The sequence below is a fragment of the Lithobates pipiens genome, unplaced genomic scaffold (genome assembly GCF_037356315.1).
Source record: "Lithobates pipiens isolate NorthernLeopardFrog02 unplaced genomic scaffold, aLitPip1_a1.2 Scaffold_1, whole genome shotgun sequence".
Classification (NCBI taxonomy): domain Eukaryota; kingdom Metazoa; phylum Chordata; class Amphibia; order Anura; family Ranidae; genus Lithobates; species Lithobates pipiens.
The window spans coordinates 28,756,227-28,774,589 of record NW_027507685.1 but is presented as its reverse complement, the minus strand read 5'-3'; the positions used below and the strand labels follow the sequence as shown (position 1 = coordinate 28,774,589).

Below are 18,363 nucleotides of genomic sequence, written 5' to 3'. Positions count from 1 at the left end.
TGGTGAGGCTTTATTTGATGGTCGCTGGTGAGGCTGTATTTGATGGGGAGCTGGCGAGGTTGCATTTGATGGGGCACTGGTGAGGCTGTATTTGATGGGTGCTGGCGAGGCTGTATTTAATGGGCGCTGGCAACGTTGCATTTGATGGGTGCTGGTGAATTTGTATTTGATGGGCGCTGGTGAGGCTGTGGGGGGGGGGGGGGGGGGCGGCAAAATGAGGTTTCGCCTAGGGTGTCAAAAATCCTTGCACCAGCCCTGAGTGCAACTTCCTTTCCAAAGTTTGGTGCCTTTTGCCTTCAGTTAATCACCCCCACACCTTCCTGTGTTTACAGAAATCAAGCTTGATTTACACACAAGTGAATGAAATTCATAACTCAACCCTTAGCAGATGGCTCTATTGGAGGATTTAGTTAGAAATAATAAGCAGACAACTCTTGCTTCGCTGCCTTTTTAGATAACCCATAGTGCTGTCAGAATACTTTGTCAAGTAGTAAATTTTTATATAAAAGACAAAGATTGTATGCATATATAATATATATATATAATAACATATTTAAAACATATCTTTAATCATTAGCTTAAAAAAAATGAATCAAAACCATAGTTGCCCTTAGGTTCAAACTTGACAATACAATTTTGCTTGATCTGCCTGCCCATCCGATTAGCACAAAGAACAGTAGAAAAAAGTCAATGAAGTTTAGTTGCTCAACATTAATTAAGGTGCCATATATTTCCCAAAGTTATTACAAGAAATGGTGTGTTGAAACACCTTAGATGAGAACTTTAGGCAAAAAGTCTTAAGCCCCATACACACTATCAGATTTTCTGCGGATTTTTTTCCTTCAGATTTACCAAAACCATATAATATGAGGTCAAACCTTACGAGTTTCAATGTGCATGCAATCAGGCAGGCCCTTGTATTACATGGTTTTAGTATATCTGAAGGAAAAAATCAGCAGAAAATCTGATAGTGTGTATGGGGCTTTAGGATGCTCTACCCTAATCTTATTGCTGCAGACATTCTCGAGGTGCACGGTTTAGCAACCAACCCACCACACCAAAATCATGAATGTTTCTCTACAAAAGGACTGTAGGAAGATATTATAAAGATAGTTTTACATACCTAAAATACAGTTGGCTTCAAGGGTATTTTTGTAATAATTGCTATGTGTTTCACATTAAATTAGGTAGGTACACCACGAGGTGCATGTTTTAAAAACGTTTTTAGCACTTGAGGTTCAATCATCATTATAATATTTTGTGCTATTTTAGCATAAGCCAATTTTATTGCATGCTGACAACCAATGTCTGTATATAGGATGGTTTGTATGAATGTTAATTAAAGAACTTAATTACACATGTGCAAAACTTGTGCTTTTCTAGCATATGCTGCCTAATGTATGTGTAATGGTTGTCGCAGAAATGTACATAGAAAGAGCTTCCTTTTTCAGTGTTCTGTTGTATTTTACATGTCTATAGTATTTCATTAAAGTGGTATTAAACCCAAAATGTTTGAGATTTATTTCCTTCTATTTTCACCAGGTGATCTGACCAGTAACACACTTCTTATATGAGCGTGCCTGTTCTCTGGGTGAAGGAGCAACAGAGACACCTTTCGACAGAGGCAATAGGGAGAGGGGAGTGTTAGATGCACTAGCAAATTTAGATACACTAACACATTGAAGCTGAACTCCATTAACATTTTCTAAGCAGTTTCAGCAAACGTTTTTTTTTTTTTTCATTTTGGGATAAAGGCTTTGCATATATAAATAAAAGCTGACCATTGTGAGCACTACTGGCCGTGGTAAATGGGTTTTCACTACCCTCTAACTGCTACATCTGCAGGACAGCTTGTTACATAGTTACTTAGTTGGTCAGGTTGAATAGAGACTCCAGTCCATCTAGTTCAACCTGTGTGGGCATGTGTGTGTGTATGTCTCTACCACTTCCCATAACCCTATATTTTGTGTTCTGTAAGATTCCCATCTAAAAGTATTTTGAAATTAATGACACTTCCCACTGAAACCACCAATTGTGGAAGAGAGTTCCACAGCCTTACTATTCTAATAGTAAAAACCCCTTATGCCTTTTAAGGTTGAACTGCTTCTCATCCAACCTCATTGAGTGACCACTTGTCTACTTGAGTGACCTGAGACTGAATCGTTTCCACCCAATGTTCGAATCACCATTAAGATATTTGGAGATTGCTATCATATCCCCTCTAAAGTATCTCTTTTCCAAGGAGAATATATATTGTTTGTAATTGTTCCTCATAACTGACATCCTCCATCCCCTTTTGTTTTTTTGTCCTTGTTTGGACTCTCTCCAATTCCAGCATATCCTTCCTAAGGACTGGTGACTTTTTCTGCTGAAAAACAACATAAAAGGGACTTACTGGCCAGGTCAACTAGTGAAAATAAAGGAATGAAAGTAAAAAAAGACGAATGGAGCCATCACATTTAAGAATTTGTAAGCTGCAATATAATAAATGTTTGCTTTTGGGTTTATTACCTCTTTAATGCAAATGGACTGTGCATTTTTTTGTATGATTGCACATGAATACATTTTTTACCTTGTTCCTTAAAATACAGTCTTGTTAGTCATCTTTTGTATACTAATTTCTTTTAAATCTGTCATTCAGATTACACAATGCTGATTATTACATGCAGGAAGCAAAAAAGTTGAAGCACAAAGCAGATGCTTTGGTAAGTTTTCTCCCCTTTTTTTGCCCTGGGATTCATTATAAACATGTAAGCTCAGACTTCTGCAGTGTATTAATGTGCATTTACTAAACAAAAATGCTTTACTTATACAACTTCGGCGGCGACATTGACACGCCGCTGGTCCCGTCACCTGGTATGGACTTAAAGGGGAAGCCCTACGCTGAAAAAACAGCGTGGGGGTCCCCCCCAAGGTCCATATCAGACCCTTATCCAAGCACGCTACCCGGCTGGTCAGGAAAGGGGGTGGGGACGAGTGAGCGGCCCCCCTCCTGAGCCGTACCAGGCCGCGTGCCCTCAACATGGGGGGGTGCTTTGGGGAAGGGGGGCCTCTTCTCGACAACCCTGGCCATTGGTTGTCGGTGTCTGTGGGCAGGGGGCTTATCGGAATCCGGGAGCCCCCTTTAATAAGGGGGCCCCCGGATACCGGCCCCCCACCCTATGTGAATGAGTATGGGGTACAATGTACCCCTACCCATTCACCTGTGAAAAAATGTAAATAAAACACAACACACAAGGGTTAAAAATAGTTTATTGCACACCTCCGGGGGTCTTCTTCCATCTTGGGGGTCTTATCACCGGACTCCTCTGCTATCTTCCTATTTATAACTCTCCAATATCTCCTGAAATATCACTTATTTGTGATCTGACTCCTTAAGTGTTGCTTGCACAGAAACAAGGACTCTGCATGCATGTGTTGTGCATTGAGGGCTTGTGTTCATGTCTATGTTTTACAATAACTGTGTATTTTTACTATGTTTCAGATAGAAAAGTTTGGCAAAGCTGTGAATTATGCTGACGCTGCTCTCTCTTTCATCGAGTGTGGCAATGCTATGGAGCGGGATCCATTAGAAGCAAAATCTCCATACACCATGTACTCAGAGACTGTGGAACTCATCAGGTTAATGTCTATTTTGTGATCATTTTCCTTATCTCATTTCGGTTGTAATTAGAACCTGCTAAGTTTTTTAAAGAAAATAATTTCAGCATAATGATTTGTTCAAGGCATCTTCATCTCTGAAGTCAGCGTAATTACTTCTTGCCATTTTATTAATGTGATGGAAAATGTGTAATTGATGGACAGTGCTTTTATAAATTAGCCCCTTTAGAGGTTATAATGTGACTGTTATAATTTGCAATATTCATAAAATTCAAATTGAAATGTAGTGGGTGGCTATAAAGCACAGTCATTATAATATTTGGCACAGAGGCCTGCCTTTAAAGGGTGCAATATTAGACTGCAAATTACATTCAAGAGGTTTTTGATCATTTTTTTTCCTATGAAGAAAAATGTTCTTTTCTTCTGTTTCTTTGGTCTATAAGGTCGATGAGAAGAAAAGTGAACTTTAATCAACAAAGTTAAAGTGAATTATAGCCGTTTTTGTCTTACAGATATTAGGCAGCTCATCTCCTTTGAAGTATCAATTGATTCATTTCGTGAATTTAACCTCCCTCATAATGAAAGTTAAATAATTATGTTATAAAAAATGTTTCCAGTGGCCATCAACCACAAAAGATGGAGACTGCATGCTAATATGCAGGTCTTGTTTAAAGATCTTACATTTAGTAGAATAGTACAGCTAAATACAAATTTACACATACACAGTCACTAGGTTTCAAGCCCTGAAAATGTCTTTTGCCCTTTTAGCTATATTTAGGAGGTACACAAACTCAAGGAAGCTGAAGACCAAATTGTAATAGTCCGGATATTGTGCATTATAAGTGTATATATAAGTGAATAGTTAATAGAACTTTCATCTGAAAGTATTTTTTGTTCTTTTTTTCACATTTATACAGTACATGCTTGGTGTTTCATATTTTTAAAATTATATTTCATATACAGACTTCAATATTTTGTATTTGGATGCTATTTATTTATTCATTGGTTGGTGGGGCCTAGTATCCCTACTGCATGAATGCAGAGACACACAGAGTCTATTGTTTTCAGTCACAGATGAAAAACAAGCTCTGGACTGCCGCACTCTTCAGAAAATGTTTGGACTAATCCATGTTTGTAAAAAAAGGTTTTTAAGGACCAACTCATGTAATATACAATATACTTTCATGCAGAGTAGGACCTCATACCATTTACATGCACACACGGTGTATATACTATGCTATGAAAAAGCACTACAGCTAGTGCAAAACGTCAGCAATTTTTCCTTGTCCGCTGTGTTTGTTGAGCTGTGATGTGATTTTCCAATAAAAGAAAGTGGTCTTCTGAAGAGTGCGGCAGTCCAGAGCTTGTTTTTCGTCTGTTGCTAGTTGTAATAGCCAGCACCTGTGGCTTCCCATCTGAAGAGACAGTTTACAGCCTGCATGTGTGCTCCTGGAGCGGTGAGATCCCTTTGGACCAGATTGACTGCTTTGCGTTGAGATAGTCTAAAAAGCTTACACACACATGCAAGTCAGCTTGTCTGAGACCTGAGTGCAAATTGCATGATCTGCAGCATACTTGCATATTGCATACTGCCCATATTGGGGAAATGATCAGCATGCCTGTATGAGCACTTTAGGAAAAAGTAAAGAGCACATGTGGTGAACAGCTATGACTGCTTTTATCTACATCTATAATTTGCACACTGAAGTAAGTTACTCAAATATTAATGTGCAAGAGTGTGTGTACTATTGAAAGTTTAAATTAGGTTGAATATATTCACATGTATATCTCATAAAAATTTAAATATTAGGTACAGTAAGTTCTGTACATTTAAAAAGTGTGTGTGTGTCTGTATATATATATATATATATATATATATATATATATATATATATATATATATATATATATATATATATATATATATATATATATATATATGTATATATATATATATATATATATATATATATATATATATATATGTATATATATATATATATATATATATATATATATATATATATATATATATATATATATATATATATACAGTGCATGTAAATGGTATGAGGTCCTACTCTGCATGAAAGTATATTGTATAAAATAAAATAAGGCAGCTCTCGCGCTACTACCTAAAAGTGAAAACTACGAATATGGTAAATAGTGATAAATATCATAAAAATATTAAATAGAAGCAATAAATAAAAATACACGTGCAAATTGCGAACAAGGTGCTATCAGTATTCACATAATACTAAAAATAAAATACAATCAATAATGATCCTGCGCAAGTATAATGTGTAAAAATAAATAATGAACAATATTGAGAGACTCATTTTTTTTATGGTGCCTGCTTTCCGAATATAATTATTAATACTATTTTTTCATTGCACTAGCACGTAGCACTTTACATTTTTTATTTATTTTTTATAAGTTACTATTTATCTTTTTGGACTTATTTATGATGTGTGCCTTCCAAATATAATTATTTATATTATTTTTTTTTTCTTTGCACTAGCACGTTGCACTTTATATGTTTATTATTTATTTTTACACATTCTACTTACGCAGGATCATTATTGATTGTAAAGTATATTGTATATTACATGAGTTGGTCCTTAAAAACCTTTTATACAAACATGGATTAGACCAAACATTTTCCATGCCATGTACTAGTATAAATATTAAACATATTCACCTGGGGAGGCCTCTGTGAAATGGCTAATCATTGATCTCGCCGTCAGCAGTAAGAAAGGTCTCTAAAACTGCACACCAATGTTTTCCCAGTAATAAGACTCAGGAGTCTAATTACAAGGTGTGGTTGAGCTTGTATCATACACCCGCTATGCCAAAACTACCTAACAGATGTTATCAACAGAGTAAAGAACGGATTAATATTTCGCACATCTGGTGACCTTGCAAACGCATTTGTCTCCTTTGGAAGACACTTCATCAGCTGGTAGAAAACTACCTCCAGACATTTAGGTGGTGCTAGTTCTCTTGTTGTTGAGATATTCAAATTCCATGCTGATACACCTATGAAATGTAACTAAATGCAGTGAAGAGAACTTGAACTTGAAAGACTACAGTCTTTTTCAGTGACTTTCACACTGGATCATGATTTTAACCTAGTTTTCAATGGGCCTCTGATTTATACTTCGTATCATATGCTGGGGTTATCAGAGATACATGCTTGTCAATGCAGGTTTTTACTTTTGAGCTTGTTTCTGTGAAAACTAGAAATGTTGTTATTTTGTTTATTTATTGATTAATATGTATTTATTGATTTCTTTAACATTTATCATAGGGATGTGGGAAACATTAAGTCAGAGCAATGACCCTAACTATATAATTTTTTATTTTCTTCCTTTTGTTTTAACCACAGATAACATTATCAATGTGGCTAAATGTTGCTTTCATAATTTTTTTATTTTTTTATTTAAAGGATAAGTTCACCTTTTTAAAAGATATAATAAATGCACATCTTTTTGCAGGTAAAAAAATGTGCATTTATTTTTTACTTTTTTTGGGGATCAGATTTTGGGTGCTATGCAGGTCTCTTGCAGACTCTTTGTGTAAGCTGTTTGGCCGTACATTATACAGCAGTTACACACTAGCAGGGAGCATCAATGAACTACCATAGCGTTCAACAGTGCCATGGTAGTTCATTGAGAACTACAAGCTGACAGCCACAAAGCCTGCCAGAACTTGTAGTTTTCTATTTACAAAACTGTGTGAATGAGTGACGTGGCTGGGTAGGGGGGCCCCACATGGCCACATTCTTTACGGTGTGTGACAGAGAGGCGAGAAAGAAGATTGCTGGCCTTCTGTCACATCAGGGAGGCAGGGAGGTTCGGGGGGTCAGTGGATGTGTAACATGTTACATGTTGCACCATGAATATGGGTGTAACATATAACATGTTACAAAAGGTGAACTTATCCTTTAAATATGTGTGTAGATTTGTGTTAATAAAGCTGAACTCCAATCAAACATTTAAATACACAGATCACATATATTTTTGAGAGCTGTTTTACCTGCCAAAGGTTTTGTACTTCTGTCCATCCAGTACTCAGTATTACGCAACTCTGCCACACAGCTAGGCACTAAATTTAGGTACTTATGGTGCTTGCATTTAAAACAATATTTTAATAATGCATGAATTATTACAGAGCTGCATTAATGTGTGTATTTTATATCTACCCGGAGTTCAGATTTAATAGTCAGTATGTCCTATGGGTCTCAGTCCAGCTGCAGTCCTGAGCATAATAGCATACTATCAAAGGTCCCAAAACATAGATCTTCTTAAAAATCAACCTAGCATGTGCAGGTGTAACATTTACAGTTATATTTTATCTCACATAATTCACAGTACTAACAATGCTTTTATCTACATTTCTCTCCGAAAGGAGGGCATTGTCTTTTTTAGGAATCATCTAGGGTCAGTATATATTTACTGGTCCAATATGCTGGCTCACAGATAACACAATCTTATAAATCCTTGTGCCTGTATACTTCTTATCTATGTTAAAATGTCTAACATAGATATTTTTTTCTGATGTAGTCTTTCTTGATTTGCTGAAAAAAGCTAGGTTCACATTAGCCAATGCTCTGAAAAGTAGTCCCTGGCATATCACTCTACATGCAGAGTGTGCAAGTGAGATGATCCTGACACCTCCTGAAAGGCTGTTTTTTTTTTCTTGTGTTTGGATTTGCTTAACCGCAGTTTAATATGGGGCAAATGCATCAACTATTTGACTCATTGGTGTAGCATGGTCCCCCCATTGACTTGGATAGCTGGGCCTGAGGCATCTGAACAGACTCCTTTGGCTGTATTTTAAACTTTAGTTGGGCAGCCACGTCTGTTTTTACTGCCCCCCTGTAATGATAGCACATACTTGGCACAAAAAATGCCTTGTCTGGCAGCCATGTTGTTCAGGAATTATAGGTTGACACTGATGGGTTTATATAACATTTATACATTGCAGCAGCAAATCCTCAGAAATGCACCTTTATAGCCTTTTCTTTTAGCTCACATTTCAAAGGACCTGTTATCTCCACTTAGAATGAAGTTCTGACAGTGTCTGCTAGTAATAATTTTCTACAGCTTAGCACTTTGCAGTGGGGATTGAAAATGACCTATCGTAAAACTATAACAAAATCCTTTGGTTTGTAGGGTAATCAAATCAATTAGGAATACATAGCATGCCATAAAATGTCTACCCAGAACCAATGGGGATCGTAAAAAGAGTCAAGCTTTATGAGACCTCTCTAGGACCTCTGCCCAATCTACAATTTAACAAAATCCACACACAATTCATAAAACCAGACAGGACCATGCCGCATTAATATTAAGCATATATTTTAATGGAAAATATCATACTGAACAAATCGAGGTCATACATAACTAAGCTAGAGCATACAGAAGAGGAGATAGCAGTCTCCTACCTCCTGGTGGCAGGCCCATCTGATATACTCTGTGTTTGATATCCCTGAACATAAAATGTAATGCTTGCCGAACAATAATCCACCAGTTTCTAGAGTGCAACCTGCACATACTGGAAGATATTAATACCAGCATAAAACTGTGTGTAAGGGAGCACCATGATATAGTCAAAACACAATGGCCACTCCTCAGGCGCTTAATTGGTCAGATGGCCTCTGTCAACCATGAGCCCGTGTGTGGGCTCCGGTGGACTTTTCCTTTCCAACAGTCCGGCGAACTCGGAAGTTTTGACTCAAAATTGTCCACCGGACTCGGCAGTCCGGCAGACAATCCGCCCGTCTGTGTGCTAGTCCGCCGGACTTTCAAAATGAACGGACTTGACCACACACGGAGAAAAGTTTGTTCATTTTGAACGTGGCTACAGGTAGAAGAGACTAGTGAATGAGGTCAATGTCGCCGCCTCCATTGGCGAGATTGACACCTCGCTGGCCCTGTCCCCTGGTATGGACTTAAAGGGGAAGCCCTATGCCGAAAAAATGGCGTGGGGGTCCCCCCAGAGTCCATATCAGACCCTTATCCGAGCACGCAGCCTGGCCGGTCAAGAAAAGGGGTGGGGACGAGCGAGCGCCCCCCGAGCCGTACCAGGCCGCTTGCCCTCAACATGGGGGGTGCTTTGGGGAAGGGGGGGCCATGCAGCAGCAGAACTGACAAAAACCTATATCAACACTCCAGTATCTGACAATCACAAGGCTCCTCCAAATGGCTGGAAAGGAGGGAAATCACCCATGGCAACCCCCCTTCTGCCTGCAAACCTTGACTGACAACTGCAGATGTTACACTTTTGGAAAACCTGGACATCTCAGCACGCAGTGCCCTGAGCAGAAGTATACATTACCTAGCCAGCTGGCCAGCAAACTTTCATCAATGCTTTTCATCAGTGTGAAACCCCATGGAACCAACGCCAATTGCAGCCAATCATCGTAGACCAAAGGTGATAGAGGAAAGCAATTGCTGCCTCTTAACATACAGCCAGCACTGTGGGCATTTACGGTCCGATTCATGCCAAAATCACCCTCCAACAGGATTATTCTATAACCATTTCCACTAGCAGCCCTGATGAAAGGGGAGTCCTTAGTCCCCCGAAACGCGTTGACATCGTTTTACTGCTGAAACTTCAAATAAAATACAAATTTACTTACCTTTATTGGATATCGGGCGCTCCTTTACTTTCTTTTCTTCCACATTTTACGTGACGTTTAGGCTGCACATAGAGGTAGCAGCCCAAGCCCAAACAGGGCTCACCACCACCTTTTTCTTAAACTGGCCTCTGACCTCTGGAAACCAACTCTTTTCATCTCCCACACCTTTCCAACCTACAACACTGACTGATCGAGTCAGTCCAGCGTGATCTACACCCACTCTTCTAAATTATCCCAAATAAGTTTCTTACCCTCACTGTAGTTAGGGGGACCAGTTCCCACATACCCCATATGCCAAATAAAGTATATACTTGAATGAGGATTATCATACCGAACGAATCAAGGTCATACATGACTAAGCTAGAGCATACAGAAGAGGAGATAGTCGTCTCCTACCTCCTGAGTGAAAGGCCCATCTGATATACTGTGTTTGGTATCACTGGACATAAATTTGAATGCTGAATAATAATCTACCAGTTTATAGAGTGCAACCTGCACATACTGGAAGATATTAAAATCAGTATGAAACTGTGTGTAAGGAAGGGCCATGATACAGTCAAAACACAAGGGCCAGATGTTTAATTGGTCAGGTGGCCTCTGTCAACACCCTTTGATCCCAGAGAAAAGGGAAGTGTCAGGAAAGTTTGACAGCTCTCATGTACCATCAACCAAGGAACATCTGATCAAGTTATGAGCCAATAACAGCTTGCTCATTGACTGAACTCTGCTAAAACCAAGGACTTTGCAAGTATTTACCTTTTTTACCTCTTTTCTTGGCGTTGCTTGTTCTCTTTGTATTTCTGATATCTTTATTTTTGTAAATATTTTATTTGCACCATGTTGACCTTTTTATTATTAAACCCTATTTTGAAAAGTGTTGAAATTGACTCTAAAAGCTTTTAATGTAAACTAAAAGAAATCCCTGTCTTTTAAAGAGCACTATTGTATATGAAAAATCTCTGAACATACCTGTCTGTGGTAACAGTGTGTGTACAAACATTTATTTTTCATAATTGTAATTCAATTCTAATCTTTTGGAAGTTTTGACTCTTCGATGCAGATCGGTTGTCTCAGTTAAAGGGTCAATTGCTTAATTAACGTAACCCAGTGACAATCACTCTCAAACTGATGGCACCTAGATTGTGGCCCACAAGCTGGAAAATCTTTCTGCCAGATGCAGTTTAGAGTGGCATTGTTATGCAAGTGACAGCGAGATGTGAGATTGGCCAGTCATTTGTCACAAGTTGGTGAGAAGGGCAAGGGTCTGATACTGTGTTCATCACACACTGGAAAATCTTTGTGCCAGATGCAGCTTAGAGTGGTATTGTTACGCAAGGGACAGCACACAGTTGCTGGGCCTGGAGCTGAATGATTTTTGTTAATGGTGAAGTATAACAGAAACATTTTTTTTTCCAGAAAACAAATATACTGTTGTATATTGTGACATGTCAGAAAAATTTGCCTACAGACTTCTAAAGTCACGTAAAGTCCAATGTAAGCATCACATAAAAGGCATATTGTTAGAAAAAAATAAAAAATTCAATTTGTGGGATACCCATGGATCAAACAGTGAAACAAATGTGGAAGAATTCAATAAAATAGGACCAGCACAGATTCCGGCACAGATAAAACATTATTTTGGCTGTATGATTTTGGGTATCAGCTATTTGCACACTAGTATCCATACCCGTGTGGGAAAAAATTGTTCATAGGTTCTATTTGAAAATATAAACAGTTCTTTCGTTAGAAACTTTAGAAAATATTTTGTTGGCTGAATGGGGTTGTTTTTTGAATCTGATGCTGATTTGTAAATTTTCACTTATCAGTATATAGAAGGTTGATAAGCATTCACATTCCAACTCAGTAGGACAGAATTGCCAATAACACTGACGGTTTGGAGATCTCATTTGAATAAGGACATCCTTAAGCTAAACTCTGTAAATGTTTTGTTCTCCCTTACTTTTTTTAAATGAGCCTGTCTGGATGTCTTAAAATCTTCTTACACAAGATTCAGACCTATTACTTATTCCAACACAAGTGCCTGTGAAATCACATTAGGCCTGCAAACCACTAATCAGATGTGATGAATTGATTTCCTTGGCACTAAGTGCATGCCGAGAACTGCGTTCGGTTAGCCAAATGAATTGAACAGTGCACTAAAACATATGGTTACTCTAATTAATAAGTGACTTGAAGCTGCCAATAACCAGAAGATGTAAACGTGTGTCATTCATAATTTGTCCTTATGAATTAATAAAAGCCTTCAGCTTTAAAAAAAAGTAAAAATACAATTTTTATGCTATAGCCTAAGTAAAAACAATGTGGAGTTTCCATCCTGATTATTTGAAAATACTCTTTTGTATTGGGGGATCTATAGAGAAACATTTTTTCTTGGGCATGCTTGGGCATGCTGCCACATACACCTGCCGATGGCAAGTAAATTAAACATAAAAAACACAACATTTGTTAAGGCAGCACTACATAATCAAACACATTCTCCCTATTCTGCATGTGCTATCATGAAAGTGCATGTAGGTTTAAAGTCCAGATAACCACTGCAATCATAACATGTAAACACTTCACATTACATGTTTAGTAGAGTCCAGAAAGGTTTTTTGAATCCGCACTGGATATAACCCAGTCACCATCACCTCCACACATGTAGAATCGGGGGTAAAAAGTCCCCCTATGGATCAGACTCTTACCAGACTGTGCTGGGTAACAGGCAAAGAACACCAGATCTTGGTTCCAATATGCTAACTGGAAGGTTAATCACAGATCCTGTTGCAGCCAGGAGAAAAGAGTCAAACACTAATGAGCTTGTTCACATGAAGAAATAAAAAACTCCACAGCGTAATCCCATCTCAAAATAATGTATTGAATAAGATTAGATTCCCCCTTGTAGAACATACACTTACAGAAATGCAAAATCAAACTGGCATATACATTTAAGTGATAGCACAAACGGGGAGCGTGACGGTGTCTCCTACCATCTACAGGGTCATTCGGGGATTCCACTAACATTGGAAATCTGCATCTTCTGTATGGCTTCCCGACGTATTTGCCAAATATTATCAATATACATCAGTTAAAAGTTGGTGTTTTTCCACTTGGTATTGGTAAAAAAAAAAGTCTGTCATTACCTGCATCTTGCAACCATGAATTATGCCTTGACAATCCACCATGAAGCAAAGAAATTATCCCAGTATAGTTAACTTCTGCTGCTCTGAAAATGGCTATTAAGCTAGGTATATGACCCCTTCTAAACTGCATTCAATTTTCAGATGGTCCCTGGTAATTGTTTTAGGGGCTGCCTACACTGATACACGTTTATTCAATTTTTTTGGAATTGTAAAGTATTATGCCCTTTGTGGACACAGGCTGCTCATAAAACAGCCCAAATTATAGGCTCTCAACTTACTTTAATAATGCCAATGTACATTTGTTTGCATCCATCCCAGATATGCTTTCTCCTGGTGAAAGGTAACTGTGCTCTCTTTTTAGTGAAATTCAGTGGGCTATTCCACTTAATTAGTGCTCTAATTCTGTTACATGGCCCCAAGTAATAGTGTGTACAAAATCCAATAAAATATGGAAAGGATATACCATACAATTTATGACACAATATCAATTTTTGAAAGGAAGTGGGATTATTGGCCCTTTTATTGAGACACTGTTATATACCTTTAATCTGTCTGTGTGTCCCTGTCGAAAACCTGACTTTATTTTCACGTTATTTTACGTTGTAGTATATCCCTTGAGAACTCTATGCTGTGTACACAGGACCGGTTGCCTACACACAATCCCACAAAAGTCCGATCGTTTAGAACGCGGTGACATACAACATGTTCGATGGGTCTAGAAAAAGGAGGTTCAATAGCCAGTAGCCAATAGCTGCCCTTGTGTCGTTTTTGGTCCGTCAGGAACAGAATACAGACAAACTGTTTTCCCAATAGAAATTGATTCCGTCAGAAAGATTTAAAACATGTTCTATTTCTAGGTCCTTCAGAATTTTCAAGAAAAAAGCCAGCTGAGGCCCACACACTATCGGAATATCCGATGAAATGATTCCGTCTGACTTTTTTGTGCCAGAAAGTCCGACCGTGTGTATACGGCATTATAGTTGGATATTCTATTAGCCAATTTTTTCTTACTTTTTGCCATTTTTTGTGGTACATAAAATGCTGATTTATATTCTGTCATGTACTGGCTAATATGTACATCTGGTCTGCTGATGTATTTTGTTTATATATTTACCCTGTTCATGTGATGGCATTTTGTTAACTTCTAAGCCAATTCAAAGTAAATGTCCTGTCTAAAACCACATACTACAAGATTATTATACAGTGTTCATATAGCGCCAACAGTTTGTATAGTGTGTTACAAAATAAAGGGAGACAAGACAATTATAATACAATTTGATACAAGAGTATTAGGAGGTCCCTGCTCATGGCAGTTTATGATCTAAGAGGGAGAAGCAAAGGTAAAAAAAGGCAATAACTGTAAGGGATGACCGAATGGAGGCAGAAGTACAGTGTTTAGGTAGAAGCAGGATAGGCTTCCCTAAAGAGATGAATTTTCAAGAATTGCCTAAAGTCAGACAGAGTTGGAGTTGCCAACTAATAGCATTTGTAGACAGAAAACTCTCCTTTATGACTCTATGAAGCACATTTATTTTGTTGCTAGGGGTCTGACATCCCTAACGTTAGGCTTAAGCCATGCCTACTGTTATTGCCCTGTCCAATGAGGAAACTGTGTGTGTCAGTTCTTATATACGACTGAGGAACAGCAACTGATGGGGCTTAGACCTCAATGTGGAATACAATTCAACTAAGAGCATTCAGGGAAATTCATAAAGAGTGCCTAAGGCAAGTAGACAGGTACATGATTCTCAAGCATGCACCACATGTGGAGGTGCACTGCAACCTCAATGCCACTGTGCTTCCTCCCCTCCACTGAAGCTATCACGTAGACAACACAGTGGCAGGGAGATTTGTGTCTAAGGAGGTAAAGCCTAATAAGGATTCACAGACACTAGTACCTCTCCAGGTCCACTCCTCTTGTGATTGACAGCAGATATTGGGTGGATCTTGTGACAGACTCACCGGGGACGGGGGCTTTTGGAGGGGACTGAATGCCAGCCTCTGGTTACTCCTTACCTAATATAAATCCTGGCATTTTGGGCAACGGTGTTCTTTTTGAACTGTATGCCTGGGGACCCTTGAGGTAGTGTTACTTTAGATTCAGGTCCATGTCCCCCAAGATACAAAGACTCTGGGGACCGACTGTATTGGCCATATTATGAATAGTGACTGATTCATAATGTTGAGGCTCATAGAAGATGCTGATGTAATCAACTTCAGCCACCTGTCTGTTGTCTGCTATAATGTGTTAATTAACTCTGCTATTGTGAGAAGGTTTTCTTGAATTTGCCCAAAGACTATTCTTGGTTGTTAATTCTGAACAATACATGATCATTGAAAGAGCTGATCACATTGACCTCCAGGGATGGACTGTCTGGTCACCTAGTCTGCCTTAAGTGCTGTGTTAATTAACATGTTAATTATATAATTGTCTTTTAAGTTGTTGCTAGAGGGCAGGGAGGAGTATCCATGAGCCAGCCCTACCTCATTATCTAACCCCTTATGCTAAAAGTGTATAAAAAGGCTGTATTGTGTCCAATAAATCATTCAAGATTCTACAAGATATTTTCGGCTAGACTGGTATTCAATGCAGCTATGATAATATATATCTCTAATGGTCAGACTGGAGGAAACAGAATATACTGACGGAAGCACTCAAGTAGAGTGTGGGATAAGTTCCGTCACAGATCCTTAGCCAATAGACAGTCTACAATTGACTATAGAATCCGCCCACTGTATACTGTCTATTACAAGTAAAGAGCTGACTTCATGGGGAACTAATGTCTCAACTTCCCCATCAGGCCCCATCCACTGCAACATCACTGGTTGCTAGGAGGCTGTCAGCTCTGAGAGGCTGTTCAGCTCTTATAGCATTTGGCTTACCTTCTCTGCTAACCAAATAACATATCCAAATAAGGGACAACATGGTTTAAAAGGAACTTTTGGTGATAGCAATATGGTAGTTGACGTTTCTGACATTTTTAAAATATTTTATGCTTCACATCCATTGTCTGATCCTGGCTTTACTACCTACAGGGTCACTCCAAAACAAGCATGCAGCCAACAAAATCTTAACTACATTAAATGTCCAGCATGCATGGGATATTTTATCCTTTCTGTACTTTAGACAATGGTCCCTAGAACCAATATTGAGAGAAATCTCTGCAGAGAGAATTATTATGTAATAATAGACTGCCAAAGGCACCAGGTGTCATAGGAGGCATCTACGGGAGGTTCACTTTGTATAATGTGTTTTAAACCTTTTTTATGAAATGTGTTACAATAAAACTCATGTTTTTATATATTGTTGTGTTGGCACCTGAAAAGTCCATCTTTCTTCCTCTTCCAATTTTGATCTTCCCAGTGAGGACACGGTGGTTGTAATCTTTACACATGCTAAACACACTAAAACTAAAAAAAGTTTGGTTTACATACACTTCAGTTGATAGTTATATTTTACTTGGTTAGTTTTATTTTTATAAACTGTAAGTTTATGTTTTTAGTATGAAAGTTGGCTACCAACTTTATTTTATATTTATGCTAGTGTAAGCCCTTGTACACACGGTCGGAGATTCTGACAACCAAATCCGTCTGAGTAATTCCAACGGATTAATTCCGGAAGAGGTCCCGGAAGTGATGTTGCATACACACGGTCGGACTAAATTGTCGGAAAATCCGATTGTACACAACGTGATGACGTTATTTCGTTACAACGGGACTACGTTCAGGCTAGTAGCCAATAGCTTTGGTCTAGGAATTTGATCTGAGCATGCGTGGCACCTTGTCCGTCGGAGTAGGCTACACATGATTGGAGTATGTCCGATCGGAGAATTTTATCGGAAATATTTCCGGCAAGTTGGAAAAGTTGGTCCGACGGATATTCTGACGGAAACAGTCCGATGCAGACCACACACAGTCGGAATATCCGACAAAAACGCTCCGATAGGAAACATTCCGACGGAATCTCTGACCGTGTGTACAAGGGCTAAAAGGAGTTTAGGACTTATTAATGCCCTGCTTGACCCAATCAGGAACAAAGCTGGCAAATTACATACATATTATGGCTCTGTTCATTGTATAATGCATAAGTGTTATAAGCAAAAGCTGCAAGAAAGTGATTTAATATTATGTTCATCTTTACTTAAAGTGGTAGCAAAGTCCACTTTGTGTTTTTTTTACCTACAGGTATGCCTTTAATAAGTCTTACCTGTAGGTACAATGAATCTCTCCTAAACATGCTCTTTTTAGGAGATATTTACCCTGGATGCAGGCAGTGATATCACCAGTGCATGAGCTCTGAAGGTCTGACATGTCGTGCCGGACCTTCAGAGCTTCATGATGGAGCCGAGGGCTCCTGCACATATACACAGGAGTGACGTCATCACGGCTCTGGCCATTCATACAGCCGGAGCCCGTAAACCCGGAAGAAAGATTGGGGGAGATGGAAGCCCCGTCAGTGGTGCAATTGCCTTACAGGTGTTTATGTTTTGTTAACTGCTGCAGTTTACTACAGCTTTAAAAAAAATATCATGATGTTGACCTTTATTTTTACACTATTTTTTCAAAGGTATGCAATGAGATTGAAGAATTTCACAGGCTCGGCTGCCAATGAAGGGGAGAAAAAGCTAGCTGTATTATGGTGAGTCCACAGAGACAGTGTCAAAGAAGCTGAAATCCACTCGAAGACTTTAAAACTACAGAACTGCATAAGCGGCTTACATAAGATCATTATTCTTGTTTTCCATTAAACTATTAAAGGATAACTAATGGTTTCTTTTAGCAGCTGACTAAACATTTATTCTTCCGATTTATATTGTTATCAAGATGGCATTTTAATGTCTTTTCCATTTTGATTTCATTTACTCGTATGCTCCACTTTTTTCTGTTGCAAGAGAAATTTTTAAGAAGCCAATTTCTGCACAGTTTATAGATTTTGTAAAATGATGAAATTAACATAATCCTTTCCTAATTACT

The 18,363-nt window shown here is 38.5% G+C and overlaps 1 protein-coding gene across 1 annotated transcript in view; it reads left to right on the top strand.

The window, feature by feature from the left end:
- The window catches only part of AFF2 (ALF transcription elongation factor 2), a 763,943-nt gene that overhangs the window by 702,194 nt on the left and 43,386 nt on the right, over positions 1–18,363 (top strand). Inside the window, exons 15-17 of the mRNA XM_077487656.1 lie at positions 2,642–2,705; positions 3,485–3,621; positions 17,957–18,028. Coding sequence (XP_077343782.1) covers positions 2,642–2,705; positions 3,485–3,621; positions 17,957–18,028 — 273 coding nt within the window. The remainder of the gene's footprint in view (positions 1–2,641; positions 2,706–3,484; positions 3,622–17,956; positions 18,029–18,363) is intronic.